General features: G+C 42.2%; 1 protein-coding gene across 1 annotated transcript in view; it reads right to left on the bottom strand.

The window, feature by feature from the left end:
• The window catches only part of fndc1 (fibronectin type III domain containing 1), a 36044-nt gene extending 14052 nt beyond the window's left edge, over nucleotides 1-21992 (bottom strand). Inside the window, exons 1-14 of the mRNA XM_080047913.1 lie at nucleotides 21837-21992; nucleotides 15326-15520; nucleotides 13882-13950; nucleotides 10034-10276; nucleotides 9722-9820; nucleotides 9391-9508; nucleotides 9078-9265; nucleotides 8391-8498; nucleotides 7555-7743; nucleotides 5140-7461; nucleotides 4843-4961; nucleotides 4363-4474; nucleotides 3894-4235; nucleotides 885-1028 (exon numbers count right to left, since the gene is read on the bottom strand). Of these exons, the coding sequence (XP_079904039.1) occupies nucleotides 885-1028; nucleotides 3894-4235; nucleotides 4363-4474; nucleotides 4843-4961; nucleotides 5140-7461; nucleotides 7555-7743; nucleotides 8391-8498; nucleotides 9078-9265; nucleotides 9391-9508; nucleotides 9722-9820; nucleotides 10034-10276; nucleotides 13882-13950; nucleotides 15326-15520; nucleotides 21837-21909 (4321 nt within the window). The 5' untranslated portion in view covers nucleotides 21910-21992. The remainder of the gene's footprint in view (nucleotides 1-884; nucleotides 1029-3893; nucleotides 4236-4362; nucleotides 4475-4842; nucleotides 4962-5139; nucleotides 7462-7554; nucleotides 7744-8390; nucleotides 8499-9077; nucleotides 9266-9390; nucleotides 9509-9721; nucleotides 9821-10033; nucleotides 10277-13881; nucleotides 13951-15325; nucleotides 15521-21836) is intronic.
• Nucleotides 21993-22270: the final 278 nt, after the last annotated feature.

The raw sequence follows: 22270 nt of genomic DNA, 5'->3' as shown, positions 1-22270 counted from the left end.
AAATGAGGGTTGGGTGGAACCAATTTTAAATCAACTACCAGAGATATATCCTATTCTCATTTTCCACAAAAGCCATATATATATATTTATTTATTTCACCAATCAGAGGTTGAATGATTTGCTGTCTGGCACCTGAGCATTTTGCATGGACTCTACTGTAGCTGCAATGGCGCCTCAAGTGTGATATTGATGAGGGGAAAACATGACATACACACCGGCTTTTCCCTTCTTTTGGGCCAATTGTTATTGTTAAGTCTAAGAGGGTTAAATATTTATGAGGTATTGCAGAGAAAGCCAAGATATAGGTCCAACTGTATTACTCCTCCAGGAAACAAAAATAACATCACCAACATTATTAACAACACTGATATACCTTCCTCACACTCACCATCAGGGACACAAAACAACGTGGGATACTTTGAAGCCAAGAATTCATGGTACATTTTGCTGTTTGACTTTCTCGGCAAGAGACGCAGTATTTATTATACACTCAGGCAAAGATAATATTTCTTACTGTGGCATAAGCAGTAAATTAAAACTCACAGAAACCAATAAACAAATGTAATATAGCACTTATTGGAAGACGAATCCGGTGAAAGTATAACATTTTTAAAATGTTCCTTTTAAAAAGTGATCCATAATTTTTCATACAGTTGCATACAAGTATAACTTGCGGTATATTTATAAAAAGACGTCCAATTATGGTCATGTGATGTCAAACCGGATCTCTGAAACTTCAGAGCTATACACAACACGCTCAAGGCCTAACTCCGAAGGAAGTCGCGTTAAACAGTACACCAAACAGAGGAAGAGGGGGGAAGGGCATTTCATCAAGATTAAATATTCATGACTTGTTGATAGACATATTTTCATATTTGATTTACCTGTGAATCGCTTCTTCCCGCTGAGGTCTAACTCTGACTGCGGGCCTCTGTTGGACGGCCTGGTGTCTGGCTCTGGAGTGGGCATCTCTGTGGTGGTGGCGGTGGTAGTTGTGGGTTGCAGGGTGGTCTGCACCAAAAGCTCATCTGAACACAACACATGCACGAGTAAGCTTCTGATTTAACTTTTGATTTATATAATTTACATCCTGATTTAATGACATGCTGCTGAGTTTCATTGACACTTTGTAATAAATTACCACCATGATCTGTGTAATAGGAGTGTCAAGTCAATTTATTTCACTGTGGGCAGATGTGTGATCTCACTTTGAACCAACCCACTCCACCCCCCCTTCATACCCAAAGCTGCATTATTATGTAATGTTTTGCTACCCATATTTTCCATGTGAAGGGGGGGCTTGAAGACAACGTCTGTTTCATGAGTCTCCATGGCTGACAAACGTGAGGGCTTTCAGTGGGTTAAATTCAATTAGCTCTTTTCTCTTTCATCAGACATTTTTTTCCAGTGCCGCATCAACAGACCTTGGTATTACATCATGGTCCACACACATGCAACAGCTTTGAGCAATGGCAGGGCAACGCTAAGAAAATATTGTATTTGTATTTTCTAGCAAAACCCAAAGAAAAAGAAAAATATAAAAAATGCTGCACGCATGCATCAGATTCCTTGAGAGATCCAAACACCTGCAGTGAAGTTACAAATCACCACAGCCAAACGCAACAGTTTTCCATTCAGCTAGTGTTTGGCTGAAGACGGGGGATCATTTATTACATTACAAAACAAGGTTAAGAACACCAAATACGTTGCATTAAACCCCAAGCCAAGGGGTTCTCTTCACCTTGGTAGTGTAGTTCACATGCACTGTGAGTCCAGTTTTAGGAATACAAGTGAATAAAAACAGCCTATTACAGGAAACATCCAAAAACCAAGCAATAAACCAAGACCAAGCAAAACAAAGTTAAAAAAAGGAGAAACAAAGGGAAGACCTCAGGCAAGGCAAAAAGGAAGGGACAAAAAGAGCTACATAGCAAACAGATCTACTGACAGTTTAGCAGACAATGAACAAACAGTGCAGGACAAAGTAAACAAACAATAGGAAAGTAGTGCAGATAAGTCAATTCTTGCCCCGTGGAGAAAGGGTTGATCCCAAGCCAAACTCAGCCAATACCTTTCTTAAGAGTTAAAGCCTCAGGCATTGTGGTCACTTTATTAATGTGGTCTATTTCCATTCCCGAGGAATCCTCTGTCAGAGAAGTAGAGCCAGCTAAAGAATGAATCTCACATGGCTATGTACAAACAGCTCCGGAAAAAATTAAGAGACCAGTCTGGATTTTTCTTGAATCTTCATCTCTACATAACTTATTGAACATGCTCTTAGTGACAGAAAATGTATTGGAATTTGGTAGACATGTTTTCAGTAGTTTATATCATAAAACCAAAATGTTCATTCTACTCAAACATATGCCTATAAATAGTAAAACACGAAACACTGAACATTTGGAGTGGTCTCTTAATTTTTTCCAGAGCTGTATTTCTGACCAGGGCAGATAAACCGACACATAACTGTAGAAAAATGACTTCAACACATGCTGTAGGAAGAGGCAGTGATACATATTTTGACACTTAACCTATGGCTAGATATCAGACAACTTCAGTGTGACATGAGTGGCTGAAAAAATCCCTGCTGTTTGCACTTTCTCGATTTTAGACTTCTGATTGAGTTTGGTCTGTGTTTGAGGCTGTACATGCTCCTGCTGCACTAAGAATGGACACTGCATGGTATAAAACTGTCTCAGTGAAATTAAAAATGTATCTTCAAAGCATTTTGTTACAAAGGGAAAATGTACTCATTATAAAAAGTGCCCTGTATGTCATCATAACAAGACATTTTTGCAATTGCAATGAGAAGTGTTTGCAGTTTCACAAGGGACATTTTGGTGGAACAGTATTGTTTATTATGAGGAGACCAATATCTCAGAAACTACACTGAACATTTAAATAAGTATCAATATGGTTCTTTATAAAATAGCTCCACAAATTATAAACAATTTTTATAAGCTCCACACACTAGAAAAACGATTCACTGCTGGCCAAGATTTTATTATGTGTTAGCCCTAAACCAAATACTGTCAGACTTCCTCTGTTCCTTCAAATGTTCACATCTAGATTCTTAGTATAGCTGAAGCATTACTGCCTTTCTGTTTATAAATCAAAACAGGGCTAATATGAATTATGGCAAATCTTCTGCACATTTGCAATGAATTTGAACACATATGCAACACAAATCTCATTGTCAGATTTGTTTGTGAGTTGGATTTTGGTTGAATTATTTTCAAATTCTCCACCATGTGTATCGTAAATACTATAGCAACTATGCTTTGTGTGTTCATGCATGTGTGTAAGTATGCTTAATTTGTTGTCTTTGTGTAATAACGCCAATGGCAGTGTGCAACTGACAGCTCCTTGTGAATTTGAACCAGCAGTGCTCTGACCACAGCCAGGCCCCAGATGTTGAGACTTGCATGTGGTTCCTGTGGTCGTACATAGACACAGACATATGCACACACAGGCCCTGACCAGATCACAAAGTTAAGACACACAGAGTTAAAGAGTTACGAGACTTTGTGGATCACCATCATCTTCAACTGCTTATTCGAAATCGGGTCGCGTGGGCAGCAGCTTCAGACTTTGTGGATACAGACAGGAAACACGTATGGCCTTAGCCTAAATGACCATGACAAACAATACAACTGAGAGATTTAGTGAATTCATACTTATATATGTACTGGCTCTTAAAACACTACACTGAACTTGACTTTTACTTCCACAGTTATGTGGACAGCGATTTACTGAGCAATAACGGAAGTTGGGGCTCTGCAGTATTTTGTTTAATTCCTGTTTTACGAATCTCTCTTTAGACCGGTCTTTCAAAAACCTGTGTGCAGCGTGTTATGAAGAATTACAAGTGTTTTTATATCTCAAAGACTCACCTTCTGGATAACAATCCAATATTCCCTCCGGGTCTAGCATAGGATACCCGTATTCATCTGTTTTGGAAAAGGTTCCAGGTGGACATGTTGGGTATGGGGGTGCAGTGGTCTCTTCAATCCATTCAGTGGTGGTGGGTCCAGGTGTGGTGGTAGGAGCCATAGTGGTGGTAGTGGTTGTAGTGGTAGTAGTGGTGGTCCTGCGCTGAGGACGGTCCAATCCCACTACAGGTTTCCCTCCAACCATAAGGACCTTGTCTTTGGGGTTGACCACAGGTCGGCTATCTCGACCGTTGCCAAAGAGAGCCATACCTTCCTGGTTTACTAGAGGAGTGCCCATGAGGTCTGGTGGTTGTTGAAGTGGTGCAGAAGAAAGGTAGAGGATAAAACAGAATAATTATGACTTTGCCTTAAACAGTAAACTCATAATGAGAACAATAACATGTTTGCCTTGTAAGATTAAGCATATCACCAAAAATTGTGTTGCCATCCTCTCCAAGCACCACTCTCCTCGGTTTGCCCTGGGAGTCCTGGAGAACTTGTCCATCCTGGTTCATGAGAATCCCCTGCTCCAAGTCTACCACCTGGAGAGACAATAATATTGCCAAATCTATACAGGAGTCCAGATATTTAAATGTGAACTACTGTCTCAAACTGACTGTAATATTTAGTGATGTCATACTGCTATTCACTACTTGGTCATGTAAATCTAAACTAACTCTCAGCAAGAAATCAAGTCAAGGCATCTCCCGGAATGTTGATCTATTCCTTAACAGTGATACATTAGAGTATAATTTACAGTATTTCTTTCTATATGTATGTCATACATGACAGTAACAAAATAAAGTATACTTTAAGTGCCTATCTACCTAACGATACACTGATATGTATTGTATACAATTCTTGGAGGGGTTAAAACTTCCTATCCAATCAATTCATTAAATGTAGTCACCCATTTGGTTCCATCAGGTCCAGTGATAGATCTTTGACCAACGGCTTTGCTTATACCACGTGAAGAAGAGGACTCTTTTTCATCTGTTGCTGTCAGGTTTGGTCTTTCATTTTTACCTGCTGATTATACAATAATTGGTCTTTCGGTGAGTAAATAAGTTACAGTATGATACATCTACATACAGTATTATCTATCATTTAACTTTTCGCCCAAGCAAATTGTACCTAATTTTGAGAAGTATAATAGTTGGCAGTAGCAGCAACCGTTAATCACATGAGCTTTACCAGCGGACTTTACCATTTCCATTGGAAGGCTTGGGTTGTCCTCCATTGGTTGGTTTCCCTCTGACAATGGGATAACGAGACCTACCCCTCTGGCCTCTAAAGCTGTCTCTGGATGATGATGAAGATCCTGAGGACAACGATGTGGACTGAGAGTTGCCCCCAATTAATCCCCCTGTCTTTGTCACGGTGGTGCCCCCACCAATGTCGTGGTCTGAGGTCAAAACTGGCTTGGGCAGATTTGAGGAAGAAGAGGAGTCAGTTGATGATAAAGAGGAGTCTGCGGTTGAAGAACCTAACCTTGAGTTCTGTGCTGGCTGTGGTCTGATGGGAAGCCTAGATCCACCAAACTGCCTGTTAGCCAGCAAAGGAGAGCGTACCCTCCCATTCGGCCATAAACCAGGACGACGATGAGTTGGTGTTACCCCAGATGGTAAGTCAGGTCTTGTCCTTGAAGAAGTTTCCCTTGTTCTTACACTCTCATTATCCTCAACATTTCTGTGAGAGTCAGCTGAAGTTGCAGTGGGATTATTTTGGGCCACTATGCGGTCTGCAACTTTATCATCATGTCCACTAGTTTCTCTACTCCTCTCATTGAGATAATCCTTATAATGATCATTATCATTTTTATTAGAGATTCCTTGGTGGATAGGCTCACTTGAGTCTCTGTGTCCACCTGAGGAATGATCAGAGTTTGAAGAGGAAGATGATGAAGTTGATGAGGTAGTTGGGTTTCCAGTGTCCCTTGATGCTGTATTTTGATTGGTCAACAAAGGTTTAAGGGAACCTGCCCCCACCCCATTCTTTAATGAGTCATGATTGGAAGAAGTCCTAAGATCTTCACTAGTCTCCTGTAACGTGGACACTCCCGCAGCACCCGTGGCCCCTGAAACCCTAGTGGGTCTGCCCGTCCCCATAGCAGATGAAGTCCTACTCCAAGGGATCCTACCATCCTGCCTGGAAGATGATGTTCTCGTCCTTGAACCAAACCTGCTTGGGTAACGGGTCGCATGTGAGGGGTTAATTCTACTATGAGGAACCACAGGTTTTTCGTCACTGCTGTCCTCCCTTCCCTCTTCGTGCCTTCTTTCATCTTGTGTGCGTTGTGAGTTTGAGCTTGAAGAAGGCTTTTCAACTTTAGTGACTTCTGCATCTGTGTTTTTATAATAACTTCCATCATTTTCCTCCCTTATTGTTGTGTCTCGCTCAGGTGATGTGTGTGAACTCTGTGTGTTGTGTGTGGACTGTGAATTATCAACATTTTCTGGTATTGCCTGGCTGTGGGTTCCACTATCTGAATTTAAAGTATGTGATGCTCTGTGGCTTTGAGTCCTATCTTGTGAAGTGGACTGTGACGTTGCTGTATTCCGCGTGTTTGGTGTTCCTTGGTTCGGAGTTCTGTTTGGTAAATTCGACTGTGAGGTGACAGCAGGTTTGTAGCCAATAGGCTTTCTGGTTGAACTCCCTCTCAATAAAATACCGGGATGTCTTCGGCCAAAACCATATCTAGAGCCAAGCACCGACCCACTTGCACGTCCAGCAGAAGCTGATCCTCTACCTACAGATGTAGCCTCTGTCTGTTCTGAATTGGTCTCTTTAACATCAGCATCGGAGGGTTTTGTATGTGGTATGCTGGGCTTATCGTAAGCGTTTTTACTCTCTGGGTATGTGGAAGCTACATAGTCTTTTCTACTGGCGGCTGACTCTTGATTACGTGAGGAGGAGGATAATGAGGTTGAAGAAGATGAGGATGAATCAGAAGAAGAAGGGGAAGAAGATGAAGAGCTTGATGAGGAAGCAGCCCCGGATCCTGGTTTCTGATGGACCCTGATCTTAATGGGCCTTCTCGGTGGGGGATTAGGACGAGTAGAAACAGGTTTAGTTGGAGAGGGTGTCAAAACTTTGAGACTGGGCATCTCAGTAGCGGGCGCTTCATCGTATACTACTTCATCCTCAGAATCGGGGGAAACATCATTGTCAGGCTCTTTTGTCTCTGGTAAAACCTCCATGGTTGTTGTCTCTTCTACTGGAGGTGGTGTTGAAGGTATTTTCTCTTCTTCCTCCTCATCTTTTTCTTTAGCTCTTCCTCTGTTCACAGGGTTCCTGACTGACCCCCTTACAGAGGAGAAGATGCTGTGATAGGAGCGTGACTGGGAAAGTGGGCGCACACGTCTGTTGACAGGTGCGGCGGGGCGTGGCGGGGGGGTTGTGGTTTGTTCTTCTTGCACCTCTGTTGACTGGAGGTCAGATTCTTCATGGTCAGTATCCTGTTCGGAAGGAGAGTGGCTAGTACTGCGGCTGTCCTTGGTTTTTGAGACCGATGAGGCAGCGCTGCTGGCTGGCAAGAGACAAATAATGTCATGAGTTAAGGGGTAATCAAATTTTAAACCATACATGCACACACTTCTTGTACATAGTCAAGTGAACTTACATCCTGGCATAGCAACACTTAAGACCTTGCTCTGCGGTCCCTGTCCCCTCCTGTTGGTGGCTTTAATCTTGAAGATGTACCGCTCTCCCGGTGTGAGTCCATCTATGTTGGCTGTGGAGGTGCTGCCACGATACGTCACACTTTTCATTCCAAAAGGTCTCATCGAAGGAGCATAAGACAGGATGTACTCTGTGTGGAGGTAGAGCATAAACAGCAGCTGTAAAGAGAGGCCGTGTGAGAAAATCTAATAACTAATAGCCTTGCATGCATATTTTTTTTTGCCCTTTTTGAACAAGCACACATCGCAAATTGAATTGAATGTATAGTTGAATGTATGGAGTTTATATAGTTTGCATTTATAACATATGCAAGGACCCATCATTTTATGTCTGTATTCCACTGGAAAAGTGGAAACACTAGCATTGATTTTCTTTAGAGGTTATTTGTAAGACCACAAGTCAAACACCACAGATATATTGTATGTGTATGTATTTGGGGTGACTGTGGCTCAGTTGGTAGAGCTGGTCGGCTGATGATCAAAGGGTTGGAGGTTCTATCCCCGCCCTGCCACCATGTGCCATGGTTGTTGTGTCCTTGGGCAAGACACTTCACCCAACTTGCCTCGTGTGAATGTCGATAGTTAGCCTGCTATCGGTGTATGAATCTGTGTGTGAATGGTAACGTGGGAAAGGAAAACAGGTCTCCCTTGTAAAAGAGTCTTCGGTCTCAATGGGATTTACCTGTATAAATAAAGGTTAAAAAAAATGTACTGATTTCATAGCAAAAAGGAATGTATCTAAGTTCTGCTAGTTTGACTTTAATCCTCCAGGCCTGACCTCTTATCCTGCCGTTGGGTTCTTCAGGTGGATCCCATGTTGCTATGACCGCAGTGCCTTTCCCTCGGAGTGGCTTGACCTCAAAGTTCTCTGGTGGCCCAGATGGTGCTAAAAAAGTGCGGAAAGCATAAGTGAATGGAAAGAAAGAAGTGAAGACAGAAACCAGAAGCAGCATAGGGAATAGGATGAGGAAATTGCAGCTTAGGGCATGTAAAAACCCAGAAGACATTTTTGCCAGGAAGCTCCAACTGAGGAAAGTGCTGCTGCCATACATTGTCAGTAACCTTCCCTGAAGATCATGTGTGGAAGCGCTGAAGGAAATCTGAGCAGTGAGCCAGGCAGTAAATACTAACATTCCAATGAACCGCAGTTCAGGAGCTGCTATGACATGGTATAAAAACTGGAATCGTGACCTAGCTGTGGCCAATGCTCGAATCAAATATCAAACGGGGGTTATAAGCGGTGAATGTGATGAAGTGAGGTATGAGGAAATAGGTTGAAAAGAGCAATGAATTATTTTCTGCATGAAAAAAAATCTCTTTCAATATTCTAGGTAAAATACAGGGCTTTGGCTCTCAATAGCTATTCCCCCTGAAAAAGAAATTACCATTCATCACTTCTCCTCAGCTGCACTGTATTCATGCAGTTATCCATATGATATTCTCAGCAGACAGTGGCTCTGCATACCTGACTCAGGGGTCCTCTGAAAGACGGAGACACTCCACTTCCCATGATTTTCTCCCTGAGAGATTCTGACGGAGAACTCATACATGCCGTCAGCAGACAGGCTTTCGACCATCATTCTCCTCTGGGTGCTGTCCTTGTACTCCCATCGTGCTGACTCCCCCTTTTCCCTGTACTTGACTGTGTAGGATCTGGGTTAAGAAAAAGAAGGGATGTTTTTAATTCCAGTGGAAAATGGTTAGAGATCTTTCTTACTCTTTGACTTTAGACCACTTTCTTTCTCAATAACTGAAACACACACTTTAACAGTTCTCACCTGGAATCCCCGGGTTCGACCTTCCCCATCTCGACAGCGGGATCAACCCAGGAGATGAGGACTGACTGAGGGGACATGACCCTGACACTGATGTCCCGGGCCACGTACTCCGGTGGCTCTGCACAACACACATAAACACACACTAAGATGTAGAGTCAAAAATGTCTTGCTCCAAACCATTTTTCAAGTCACCCCATAAGATCATTGAATTTGGTTATAGGCCATCGTCTCGCAAACGTGACAAATAGAATGTGACACGGGTTACAATAATGCAAAGAAATTCAGACAATATGCAGAGGTATTCAGTGATCTTCTATAAACCTGTGGGTACCTGGTGTGGTTGTTTTAGTTGCGACTGCTCTGTTGGCGGTTGCGCTCTGGCCCTGGGCTTTCTGTGCCTGCAGTGATACCACATGAACGGACTCAGATGCTATGAATAGAAAGGGATACCAGGCACGGCCAGGGTTTACACTATGGACACTAAAGATAGTACAAAGTAAATGTATACATCTGGCACATTTTTATTCACAAAGTAAAAGTAAAATCAAGACATATGATCTGGATAAAGACAGACTTTTCAGCGTCATATGTTACTAGAACTTAAAGGGGACATCTATAGAGAGTAAAATGTGGGTCCTCTTACTTAGTTTGTGTGTGTTTCGGTTTCTCTGATCGGACTGAGGCTTGGTATGGTGTTGGCGTCTCCTTTCCAGCGGAGGGGCACCTGCCAAAGCTCTCTCTGGCTGCCTTGGACCTGAGGAGGACTGAGGGGCCCTCCTTTGTGTCCTAGTGGACACGGCTAATGGGCGACCTGTTCTGTCAGCCCTGGTGGCCCTCTGTACAGAAAGATGATTTCGGGCAGGAGTTTGGGGAGGCCTGGCTGGACCTGTTGATGGGATGATAATGGAGGGGGAAAAGTGAGTGTGCGCTGGAAGTATTTTAACCTTAATGACTCCATAGTTAATTCATAATCTACGCACTGTGCTGGATTTTGCTTTCGGGTTCTTGTTGAAACGAACTGCCTTAGAAAATCATTGAAAATGGTGCTCCACTCAAGACACATCTGCTCAGTGATAAACACATCATTTCATGTAACTTGTATCCAACAGCGACAGTAAACATGCCCAGTGGGGACAAACCATGGAAATGCACCGCATCTGCTCCAATTTCTGGTGTCCTGCTTCTTGCTTTAATCTCACCATATTGGTGATGACTCCATATTGGACAACAACTTGGACACTGACTCAGAAAGCCAAACAATTCCCTTCATCTGGCTGCAGTGCTGAGCGATAGCGTTGGCAATACAACATCAAACTCCTCTGTTCCTCCCACTCTTTGGTGTTATTTCTTTCCTCACCTCCCTCTATCCCTCCTTTATCTGTTTCTCATAATCACTATCAGATGAAAAGGATCTGCCCAGGTCCAGTCAGGATAGCTTCATGCACAGCTGGGAGCACTGACAAGTCAGGTGATGTAAAAATGTAACTGACGACGTTTTAAGTGGTTGAGAGGACACAACATTCTATTATTTAGGATTTTTCCTTTCAACAAACAGGTAGGGTGGACCAACTGAGGACAGTCTCCCAAGTGAGGACACCAAACCCAAAATAATTTCTTTAGAAAGAGCTCAAACGGAGAGAGTTGGAGTTTCTCCACTATCACACTGTACATGTGGCAAAAAGGATGTGAAGGAGAGAATATATGAGCAGACCAAAGAATCCCAGGAAGGAAGAGAGGGCTTGTGTCAGCAAGGCTTGGGAGACTTGTAGATCTCAATTCTTCTCTTTAAGTCTCCCCGTCTCTACCCTCCCCTCTGTTTCTGGCAGCAAAGCTGAGTGGAATTCTCCCATTTGGATCAAGAGAATTGGCTGTTTAGTAACGCAACGGCTCTCTGTTTTCCAACCCTTTTTTCTAGTGGATAATCTCTTCTGCATGTTCCTTTTGTCTGCCAACGTGAAAGCAAGCCATCCGTACTATTTCACCTCTATTAATGTGTAATTAGTAGAAAATGTATTTTACAATCAATCATCAAATTTACCATCAAAATAGAAAAATAACTATTTTGCTTTAAAATGAATAAATTATATGAGCATCAAAATTGAACTTAACAGCATCACAACAGTAATGTTGCTCTCATGTACTGCAAATATTTACTGTGACAGTTGCTCTAGTTGTTTACTTGTTTGTACACATACACACCGTATGAAGTATACTAAAAATTGCATTGATGCTTGCTTGTTCAATTAAAATGTATTTCTTATCTTCCAGACTGTCATTGACTTCCAATACTTTTTTAATTCTGTGAAAATAAAATGGCAGACACTTGTGACTTTTGTGTTAACTTTATTATCTGTAAAAGTTACAATGTTATGGCTGAATTAATGCCCAATAATTACATATCGATGGTAAATAATGTAAATGATCTAATGTTTTATTCTTTGTTTTTGGGTATAGTCTAGCCATTTTTGATTGCTACTGAGATAAAAATTTCAAGAATATCACTGATAGGGGTCAATCTTCTGTCTCATATTCACTAAAGTCCTACCTGGTTGATAGTCTCACCTTAAAGCTTTTGGTTACCATTAACATTTGGTTTTAATCAGCTGACTTCTCATTTCCCTTGTTTTCATCCACTTTTCTCTTTCTGGAAAAACTGTCACAGTGCATAGTTTGGCCCGGGACACCACACCACGGACCACTAAACCATTGACTCCAAAGTGCTCTCAATGCTAGACACTTTCTTTCTTTTCCTGGACGCTTGATGGTCCAAGGTGCTACAAGCCTGGTGTCCAGACAGACATACACTTCTACAGCAGAGACCCACCTCAGTGCTTTCCTGCCTTAAGGGTGCAAGCATGTCAATGATGTGCGCACACGTCTTATTTAAAAACTACCTAACGAAATTGGGACTCTTATCCATCGTCTTTGACCTTTCAGCACCGCCAAAAGCAAATCTTAAGTTTCCAAAGTTGTTACGTGTGGGTCTCACGGTGGAGTAGGCCTAAATTGCCCAGTCTCAGTTTAGTTTAAACAAATATAATTCTCAGGGCAGATCTTTATTTGTCAGAAAAAATCATTTTAGCCTCACAGACAAAGAAAAAGTTAGCTAACTGACAATGCAAACATATGCTAATATAAGACGACATAGGCCTATTTTACAGTGTGGAGCAAATGTGCTATAAAATCTTCAAAACATGCTATATCTTGATTTGCTCTTTCACTTACACTATGCTTATGTTTTGCATTATTTTTCCAGGGACATATTGCTTCTATGGCTCCATTCACTATGGTTAAACTTTACAAATATGATTTGCTGTGTCTCTAGACCAGCTCTTCCTAAAACAAAACAACTGAAAGACGGTGGTTCAGTGGTTAGCAATGACGCCTTACTGCAAGAAGGTCTTGGGTTCAATTGCGCGTTGTGATCCTTTCAGAATGGAATTTTAATGGTTTTCCCAAAGTTCCCTACCACACTGCCAAGAAATGCTAATTCAAATTGTTTGGAGAGCCTAAAATCTATCTATGAAGCAATAGTCTATGGACATTGTGAGTACATGTGGCTCTATTTTTGTTATTCCTGTGATAGACCAGTGTGGGTTTAACGTCCACATGCCTCATGGCGCTGCGTAGAAATAAACAGACAATGGTAATGTAAGGTATTCCAAGTCAAATCTGAGGCTTAGGTAAGCTTTCCTTGGCTCGAGTGACTACAATTAAGAGCATATGAGAAGCCATCTTATTTCCTCTAAAGAGCTTAACTGAAGTTTATTCCCTATATAGACCCCCATGCTCGAGCCGTCCCCATGAATATGCCTACAAAACTGTTCTCACTTCCATCAACAGCCCCAACATACTGCATACCATGCTCATTCCTTTTTTCAATTTCAGATTCTCAACTTCTTCATGGTTGTTATTTTCCTGTTTACCTTCCTGCATGCTTACCTGCACCTGCCTGTCTACCACTACCTTCCAGTATCTTTACAATAAATCCCTTAATAAAGCTAACCTGCTGCATCGTCTGTCTGCGCTTGGGTCCAATTCCCACTACTCCGCTCCTGACAAACATAACAATTTTACAGCCTGTTGAAAGCCGTAAATGCCGAATATGTTATTTTAAGTGTGGTAAGCGTCATTAAAGGAAACAAAACTCTGAAATAGATTTTAAATTTGGATCACACGCAAAACAGTAATGCCTAGCTAAAAAGATGGGAATCTATGAGTCAGAGTCAAGTAAATGTTTTCCCCCGTTTAATCCATAGGGACAGAACAAGTGAGGGAATGAAGAAAAAGGACACTGTCGCGCCAAGTCAAAGCATTGTGAATATTTCTCACATTAGATGCGGTGGTTGCTTTTATATTCATGATGACAGCAGATCGTTTCAGCCAACTGCCTTTAATGGATTTATCCTGATTGTGGTATATTTGTGGCTCATAACGGAGAAACACCCTTCCCATGTGTTGTTGATAAAGATGTCTGAAGATCACATTTACCTGTTGACGAGTTGCTGACAGGAGCGCCGCCCAGCACTGCAAAGCCATCCAGGTTAACCCATTCAGGGTCTAAAACAGAAAAAAGGGAGACAGAATATCTGGTTAAATGAAGACGATTTCTACCTGGTGACGACGTGTTCGTGTTCAAGTGGAAATGTTAGCTTGAATCAGGTCAACTTTTAACTTTGTATGATTTGCGCTTTCCCCTTAAAAGTGAGAAAAGTAGGGATGTTTTCTCTCTTTTGTCCTGACTCTCTCGCTTCCTGTTGCGCCTTATAAGTCATTTTTCCATCTCAACAGCTGCTCGCCAGACACATTATCGATGTGGAGGCAAACGGCAAGGTGTTATTCACGACGACTGATGCTGCAGAAGGATCAGAGCACAATCTGCAAGGGAATGTCTGGAAAAGGGCAACACTGCTATGCGGCTCTGTTGCCAGAGTGTTATGGCAAACTGCAGTGGAGCTGGCGAGACCACAAGGCAACCACAACGTACGCACACACACTTGCAACACAAGAGCATCTTCAGAGGGATGTTCGAACACACACACACCATAAGAGACAATGTATGACTTTAGCATTTGGCACCACCCTATCCTTCACCACAATCACCACCAAACATACGCATGTTGTGCACACAACAATTGCCCACAACACAGGAGATTGGGTTATAAGAACTGGGCTGGGTCTGGTTGTGGAAAAGAAGGGTTGGCTGCAGCCGCTGATGAAGTATGTCTATACGGAGCCAAGGACAGAGGAAAATGGAATAATGACAAAAGCAGGCTAGACAGTGTCAACACTGAAATTTGTATGGGTATAGAAATTTAAAGGCCTGTCTTATGTTTTACAAGGTGGGATTAGGAATTACCAGAGAGGCTGTTAGGGTCTAAAAATAATGTCTTCTTCTAAAGCCTAAAATAACCGCTGTCTGCTGAGCTGGGATAATGACAACCGGTCATGCGCACCACCACCATCACCCCCTCAATCTTTCGTTCTTTCTGGCAAACTCCTTTGACAGCACGTCCAATGATGAACATTAATAAAAAGAAACTATCATACATGCACTCAAACGTGTACACCCAACCTCCTTTTGTGTGTCTGCTTTTCATACAGCTTCGCTCATCCCCTCCTCACTCTTGGTTCTTGGAAAAAGCAGATCTCTGGGATCTCAAAAAACTCTCTCCAGAGCGTAAAGCCAAAACCTATTCTTCTTGCACTCCATTTATTTTCCTCTGAATGACTTTATTTTGATGTCTAGAAGTGCTACAGACACTCCCTCCCCATCCCTTTAGAACCACACTTATTAGCTCGCACTTCATTTGTTCACATCACTCAATCTCAAACCATCAGAGACTCAAAACCCCGATCTGATCTTGATATCTCCCGTCCTCGTCTGGCTCTCTACCTTTTTTCATAGTAACTTTTTCTCACTTTTCTGCCTTACCTACATCCTCCAGCAGATGCGAGCGGTTGTCCTTCCCCACTTTGGTGAAGCGGTGAGACCTGGTGGGTTTGCTGGAGCTGACGACAAAGCGGTCCACAGGTCTCCCGTCCAGATGGATAGAAGGCTCCCAGCGCTCCCTCAGGCCCCTGTCCACGGATGCCTGTTTCCCATTGTGTGGCCGCAGGGGCTTCTCGGCTGCAAAAAAACAAATGACGTCAGGATTATTTGGGGTCTGTGTAGCGTTTATTTTAATGGTCTGCTTTGTCCCCTTTTTCGTAGAAGCCAGAACAATTTCCTCTTGTTTTATTGTACTCGGCGGTTAAAGTATCCCCGAGTCAAATGAAGCGTGGACTTACGTGTAAAGTGGCCCCCCGAAAAATACAAATTTTGTTGGGTAAATAAATGAAAGAGGATTTGCTTGGATGCTAAAGGCCAATAAGCACATTTCATTCTCCCTCTTGGCTAGATTTACTCTGAACAAAACAAAGAAAATAGAAACCACCACTCTCTGTTTTGGATAACAACTGCCTCTTTGCTCTTCCTTTGGTTTGTATGCTAGACTGATGCAATGTAGTGTTGACAGTTCACAAAGGGCCAGAAAAATAAAGTAAAGCAGGGACTTTAAAACATAAGATTATGAATTTGAGCTTGTGTAAGAGAAGGAATATGTTTAAAGCTACAGACTGCATACATGGGAATAAAATAAACAACTGCTTTAGATAATCACAATAGCGTAATACTATTGCCTGAGAGATTGTGTTGATGCTGAAACCTTAGCTGACCCAAAGATGCCTGTAAATAATGGTTGGAAAGAAAATAAGTAATACTTGTTTACAACCTAGACCCTTTAAAGTCTACATGATTGGACCACCTTGATGGCCCAGTAGCTACCCACGTAAGCCATAGGACCACAACTTCGCTGGTATGATTCTAAACGGATGCCTTTGTTGCACGTCATACCCCATTCTTAAAAAAAAACACCTTTAAATCTCTATATCTCTATAGTATTCCATTTATTAGCTGAATTGAGAGGATATAGTAGTTCTTGAATGAATGTAGTGCAGGGTTTATCAGCATGCTGGTCATTCATCGCTGTCACACATAATTGTCAGTATTGTCGGTTCATCTTAGACAGCTGCTCCTTATATGACTGTCTATGCTCCCCAAAGGTTTACAGCAGCAGTTTCAGTTTAGCAGCGTCACAAAGAAGTCACTTCTTCAACAGTTTGAATTGTTGTTGTCTGCAGATGTGCGCCCAGCTGGAACTGCACTCTCACTTTTCACATTGAAGATATAATTGCCACTCGGGCCTCGTGTACTGCAGTTACGCAGATGGACTCTTCACAGGAAAACAACGTCATCTCTGCTTATCTCTGACTTTTTCTTTGTGCTGTAAAAATGTCTCGTTGCTGTTTAAAGATAGTATCGCACCTCGCACCACATTGAAGGAGAGAGTGAGTGTTTTCCCGAAACTGAAAAAAAATAAATCACATTATTTCCACATTACGGTGGAGTCCATTTTATCAGCCGTCAGTGGCAGACTCCTCTGACACAAGTCTGGACACACTTCAATCACGTCCACCCTGTTTCCAATAAGACCATGTAGCCTATTACGTAGGAAGGGGTCTGCTCGTCTGTCCAGACATCATCCCCTGGAAATGTTATGATCCAAGGGTGAACCAGATATCTCTGATTAAATCAAGACTCTTTCGACCACAACAGACACACAACTGTCACCCAGGAATAAACAGTTTGGGAAACAACTGATTGGTTGTAGTTGTAGCATCCTAATGTGACAGAGGGGAGGCTTGCTTTTAAGGTTGTTGCCACGGGAAACCGGAGCAATAGCAGAACGTTTGCTCTGCTGTGTTGGTGCATGTGAAATGGAAAGACGGGGCAGACAGTCTGATTGGGTTAGGCAGTGGAAAGTATTTAGTATGAGAAGAATGAGCGTCAGGGCCTGAGGGTCATTATGTCACTGTCTCTTTTTGATAGTATGTGTGCGCATGTTAAAGAGAGAGTGAGAGTGAGAGGGAGTGTTAGATGGATAGAGATTCACATACAGACAGACAGACAGGCAGGCAGGCAGGCAGACAGACACGTGTACGTGCATGTGTTTAGTATAAGAAGAAGCATAATATGCATGTAAGCCCTGGGGTCAAAGGACTCCCGTAAAAACTGCTCCCGAAAATACCTGCACTCATGCACCCGCGATGTGCTCCACTTTTTTTTAACAAGTGCTCCTTCTCACCTGGCCACAAAATCACAGATGTTGACCCCCAACTCAACCCTTATGAGTTTGTATTCCAGCCCCTAATAACAGTCATCTCCCACCTACTCAATCAATCAACCAATCCAACAATATCAGAGATGAGGTGATGATGCTAAGGCTGCCTATTCTGCAAGTTCTTAGAAACAAGATAATAAATAATTAAATAAGTTTGCTGTCATGGCAACAACAAAGACAAACACATGCTAACTGAGGTGTCTTTTCTGTCAAGAAACAAATGACGCTGGAGGCAAGTGACGTAGAAGTTTCCACTTTCCAATTGTGGCACGAAAAAAACAAAAATCAAATCATTGAAGCGTGAAAGCATTCGACAGACATGAATGAAGCCTGTGCAGTGTTTCTTTGCTGGGCCTGGGTGATGTTTGTTCCTATGAGAATACCATGAGACAAACAACAAACAAACTTAAACTTAAACTCCATTGTGATTGGTTACATTGAGTATTACTGCATTTTTCATAGATTTGAGATTTGAATCACATTTCACCCACCCATGACCTTGATTCGAAAGGCTGGTTCACCCAAATTACAAAATGAATAAATAATTGATTATCGGTCATGTGGATAGTTTTGGTTTTTTATTTCCCTAGTTTACTTTTATTTGTATTATATCTGTCCCTGAGATTCCTGAGGTGAATCAAACCAAATCTAATTTGCGGGGCTCAAAGCATTGAAAACATTCAACGGCAAAGTCTCTTTTCCAAAAACAACGATAATCTGGACAATTCACAGACCACTCTCAACAGTTTTCATTTAAAATATACTGTCTAGTCTACCAAAGAAAACAGTCCAAAGAAAACTACTGACAGCACGCTATCACAAGTAACCAAGACGCTGATTCTGGAAATAGATAATGCTGAGGCGTTTTTCTGTGTTTTAAACTGTTCTTCACAGTCATTGTGTTGAGGTAGAAGCAAAGCATTTGATAAACCAAAGATCTGTGCATATAAAAACAAAGCTGTTTGCATGTCTATATACCATTAGTGGTGTCAAATATGTCTTTTTTAATCTGCCGTTAACCTACCCTTTAAGGTAATAGTATGACATTTTGGGAAAGATGCATGATCGCTTTCTTGCCAAGACCTAGATGAGAAGATCGATAGGCTTTACTGCACGTCATAAAGCTACAGTAAACAGCTGGTTAGCTTAGCTTAGCATAAAGGAACAAGCATACTGTATATTTCGTTTGTTTATGGATTTTTCTACCTTTGGACAAAGCTGACATGCTATTTGACCCGTGTTTCCAGTTTATATGCTATGTAGCTACACCAATAAGCACATGGCTGTTGCTTCATACTTATCGAACAGCCATGAATGCACGTGATGTGAACATTTCACATTACAATTATCCTGGCCAGTATAATTGCGATATCACAATATCATCCTGATAATTATCAAAAAAGTAATCAAACTCTTCCTTGGCCATGGTGAAAGGTTTAGCATTTAGGAATGACTGGAAAGATGCCGCTCCACCTTATGGTAATTCAAAACAAATCACAAAAACAATATAGGACTGCAGGCACTATGTTAATTCACACAACGTATTGTGTTTTTTATTGTGATTTGTGATCAAATCTTAGATCCTTCATTTCGAGTGACTAGCCCATGCTGTTAAGGTGTCAAAATATAGCTTCTATCTAAGTCAGGGGGGTTGGTGTCAAATCTGGGCCGCCTAACCTCTGTCAGTCTAAACCTCTTCTCACCTCTGACCTGAAGTCAACTCTAAATCAACTTGGTGATAAAGCCGGCGCCTCAGACTGACACCATGACCATATGTGGCTGTTGCCCTCTGACATTCATACACATATGACCTCTATAACATATGACAACTACAAACACAAGCTGGCCTGCACAATTACAGCCTAAGAAAAAACATTTTTACATGGTAGTGTCAGCGGTCATACAGGCTCACTTCTGGAACCAATAGACCTCCAGGATGATTCAAATATCCCCCTCGCTGATGAAGGCTGACATCTTACACTGTTTAGTTTGCACTTTATCTTCCTGTAACACGTTTCAGTACGCTGACATCTGCTGTGCTGTGACAGGTGTGTTCATGGTCCAGGTGGTACTTGTTTAAACAACTGGAGCTGCACCTAGAGAGGGTGACATCATGACGGGAGAGACATGCTAACGCTGGCAGCTTTGACAGGCAGCCAAGTCGCAGGTGTGTGTGTGTGTGTGTGTGTGTGGGGGGGGGGGGGGGGGGGGTTCTGGGTCAAGCTTCAGTGTGTCAGGTGATCAAACATACCAATAGAGTGTTGTGGAAAGTATTAGCAATATTAGCTTTTCATGCAGCGTATTTTCCCAAAAGCAAAAAAAAATAAAAAATTCAAGTTATGAAATTCCTGATCCTGAAGGTTTTTCTGTGAGGTCTGTCATGGGGTGCTCCCTGTAGGATTCCAGCAAAGTTAAGTGGAGCAGGGATATTAAATTCCACTGGCCTGCAAGGACATGATTCCCTGTTTCGCCTCACACTCACACTGTCCCAATTACACTCTACACTTTCCAGGAGTTGATGGACCTGAAGAGGCTGACATTGTTTATCATCCACATACGCTATTGTTTCTGTTCTGTTTGCACTGCTCACGATTTGGTCATCCAGATGTTCCCTGTGGGTCCCAATTTCATCCACTGGTGTGACGAACTTTTAGACTTGACAAGCTGATGACATGCCAGTGGAGTGGGGGTTATAATGAGCAACAACTCTCATCTCCCTTAACAACTACTGTCAGGACGCCCGAGTGGAGTCCATTTTTACTCCAAATGGCTCCAGTGCTGCTCGGTGGCCCGCAGCGGTGAACTGTGGCTGTGTTAAGTAGCTGCCAGGTGTGAATGTATACACGTGAAGTAATTTGAAGCAGGGCGCAGAGAGAAGAAAAAAAAAAGTGCATCACTGCTCCAAAACGTCCGTAAGGATGGAAAAGAAATCGACTCAGAGGAAAAGACCAAAACAAATAGCAGCTGCCTATATTCGGAGAAAGCCATGACCTCATGCACTAAGTGCTTACAGTTGAGAAGGCATATAAAAAAAAATAAGAGGGGAGAAGAAAGTCTGGCTGTAATGTGGCCTTTACGCTCAGCCAAAACTCCCCAGGCTTTTGATATTTTGGACATTGTTTTGCCGTCTAGTGGATGTGGTCTTCTTTCCCAGATAATTTGATTTTTACGAACAGTACTAAGCCAACTTCCAAAAAACATTTGTGCTGGGGTTTGCACAGTCTCTCATCATTTTACTATAATAAGTATTTCAACCAGCCCTGTCTAAATAGCCGAGGATTGATTTGATATGCCGATCAAAACATGCTGCAAGGTAAATTTGTCCAGATAAAGTGTGACGGAAAGGAAACGTCAGCCCCTACATACACACACACACACACACACACACACACACACACACACACACACACACACACACACACACACACACACACACACACACACACACACACACACACACACACACACACACACACACACACACTTTAATTCTTCCCCACTGAGATTTAGATGCAGGTAATTTCTCGCAACCATCCGGCAGATTCATTTGGCATGAAGCACTTCAAAAGACAGCTCCACACTATTATTTCCTTTTGTCTCCTGCTGCAGCCTGATTTATCCTCATCTCCAAACTGTTGATCCCAGTCCCTCCAGGTTGTGCCTACTGTATATGAGGTAAGGACTTGTTCCATGACTGCTGCTGCTGCTGCTTCTGAGAGGTCAGCATCATATTTTCCCCCCATAAAGTAACAATGGTGTAAGTACTGTCAAAGTCTGCATTTGCTGTATTTTCTCACTTAAACTAACTTCTTCGGATTAATCTATGCACTCTAAACAAAATATTATGTTGTCTTCTAAAATATATATACTGTATATAATAAAAAGCTACAATTCATCTGTTTCGTTTTCATAAAAAAGTTCATCTGCATGGAGCTTTGCAAACATTTATGGCTTGCGCTCACACACATGGGCGTGCACGCGCGCACATAGACATGCATAGTGTTTTGGCTGCTTTCAAAATCACAGTCTCAAGAGTTTAAATTGCAAAGTTTACATTTTCGAGAAAAAAAAACACAGGTTGCAGCAACATTATGGTCGAACTTGCAACAGCTGCCATCAATCGCATTGGAAGGCAACATTGCATGCCCAGCAATGATCAAAGTGAATTAACGCATTAGTGCAAACCGCGCACCTGCTCATGGAAGAAGTAAACAAATCCATTACCTGTCCATCCGCATCCTGGTGCGCAAAACGTCACGAATAGCGCCAAGAGCGTCCTGCTTGCGGCTAAAGCCATAGTGAGTGTGGCGCACTAACTGCTGCGGAGCGACGCACCAGCTGGATGCAGAGGGCTGGGACACACCAGCCCTCCTCCCATCTCTTCCGATGGGACTGCTGCTTTTCACCCCCAATTCGCGTTTTCTTTATGTCGGCAAAAATACTTTTTAGATATGGACAACAGGCTGATTTACAGTTTAAACGCCAATTAAGGTTTGTAGATATGATATGCTTTTTAATGTTTTGTTTTTAAAGACTATAAGGCTATTCCAACTCTCATTATTATATATTTTATTCAAATGCATCTTTTTCATTTTTTTCATTACAGCCCACTTTATACTTCTCATATCTATGAACGTGCCTGCTGGGTGCTGCCGAGC

This window comes from Ammodytes marinus (genome assembly GCF_949987685.1).
Source record: "Ammodytes marinus genome assembly, chromosome: 19".
Classification (NCBI taxonomy): Eukaryota; Metazoa; Chordata; class Actinopteri; order Uranoscopiformes; family Ammodytidae; genus Ammodytes; species Ammodytes marinus.
The sequence above is the reverse complement of the archived record's forward strand: the minus strand, read 5'-3'. Positions and strand labels throughout refer to the sequence as shown.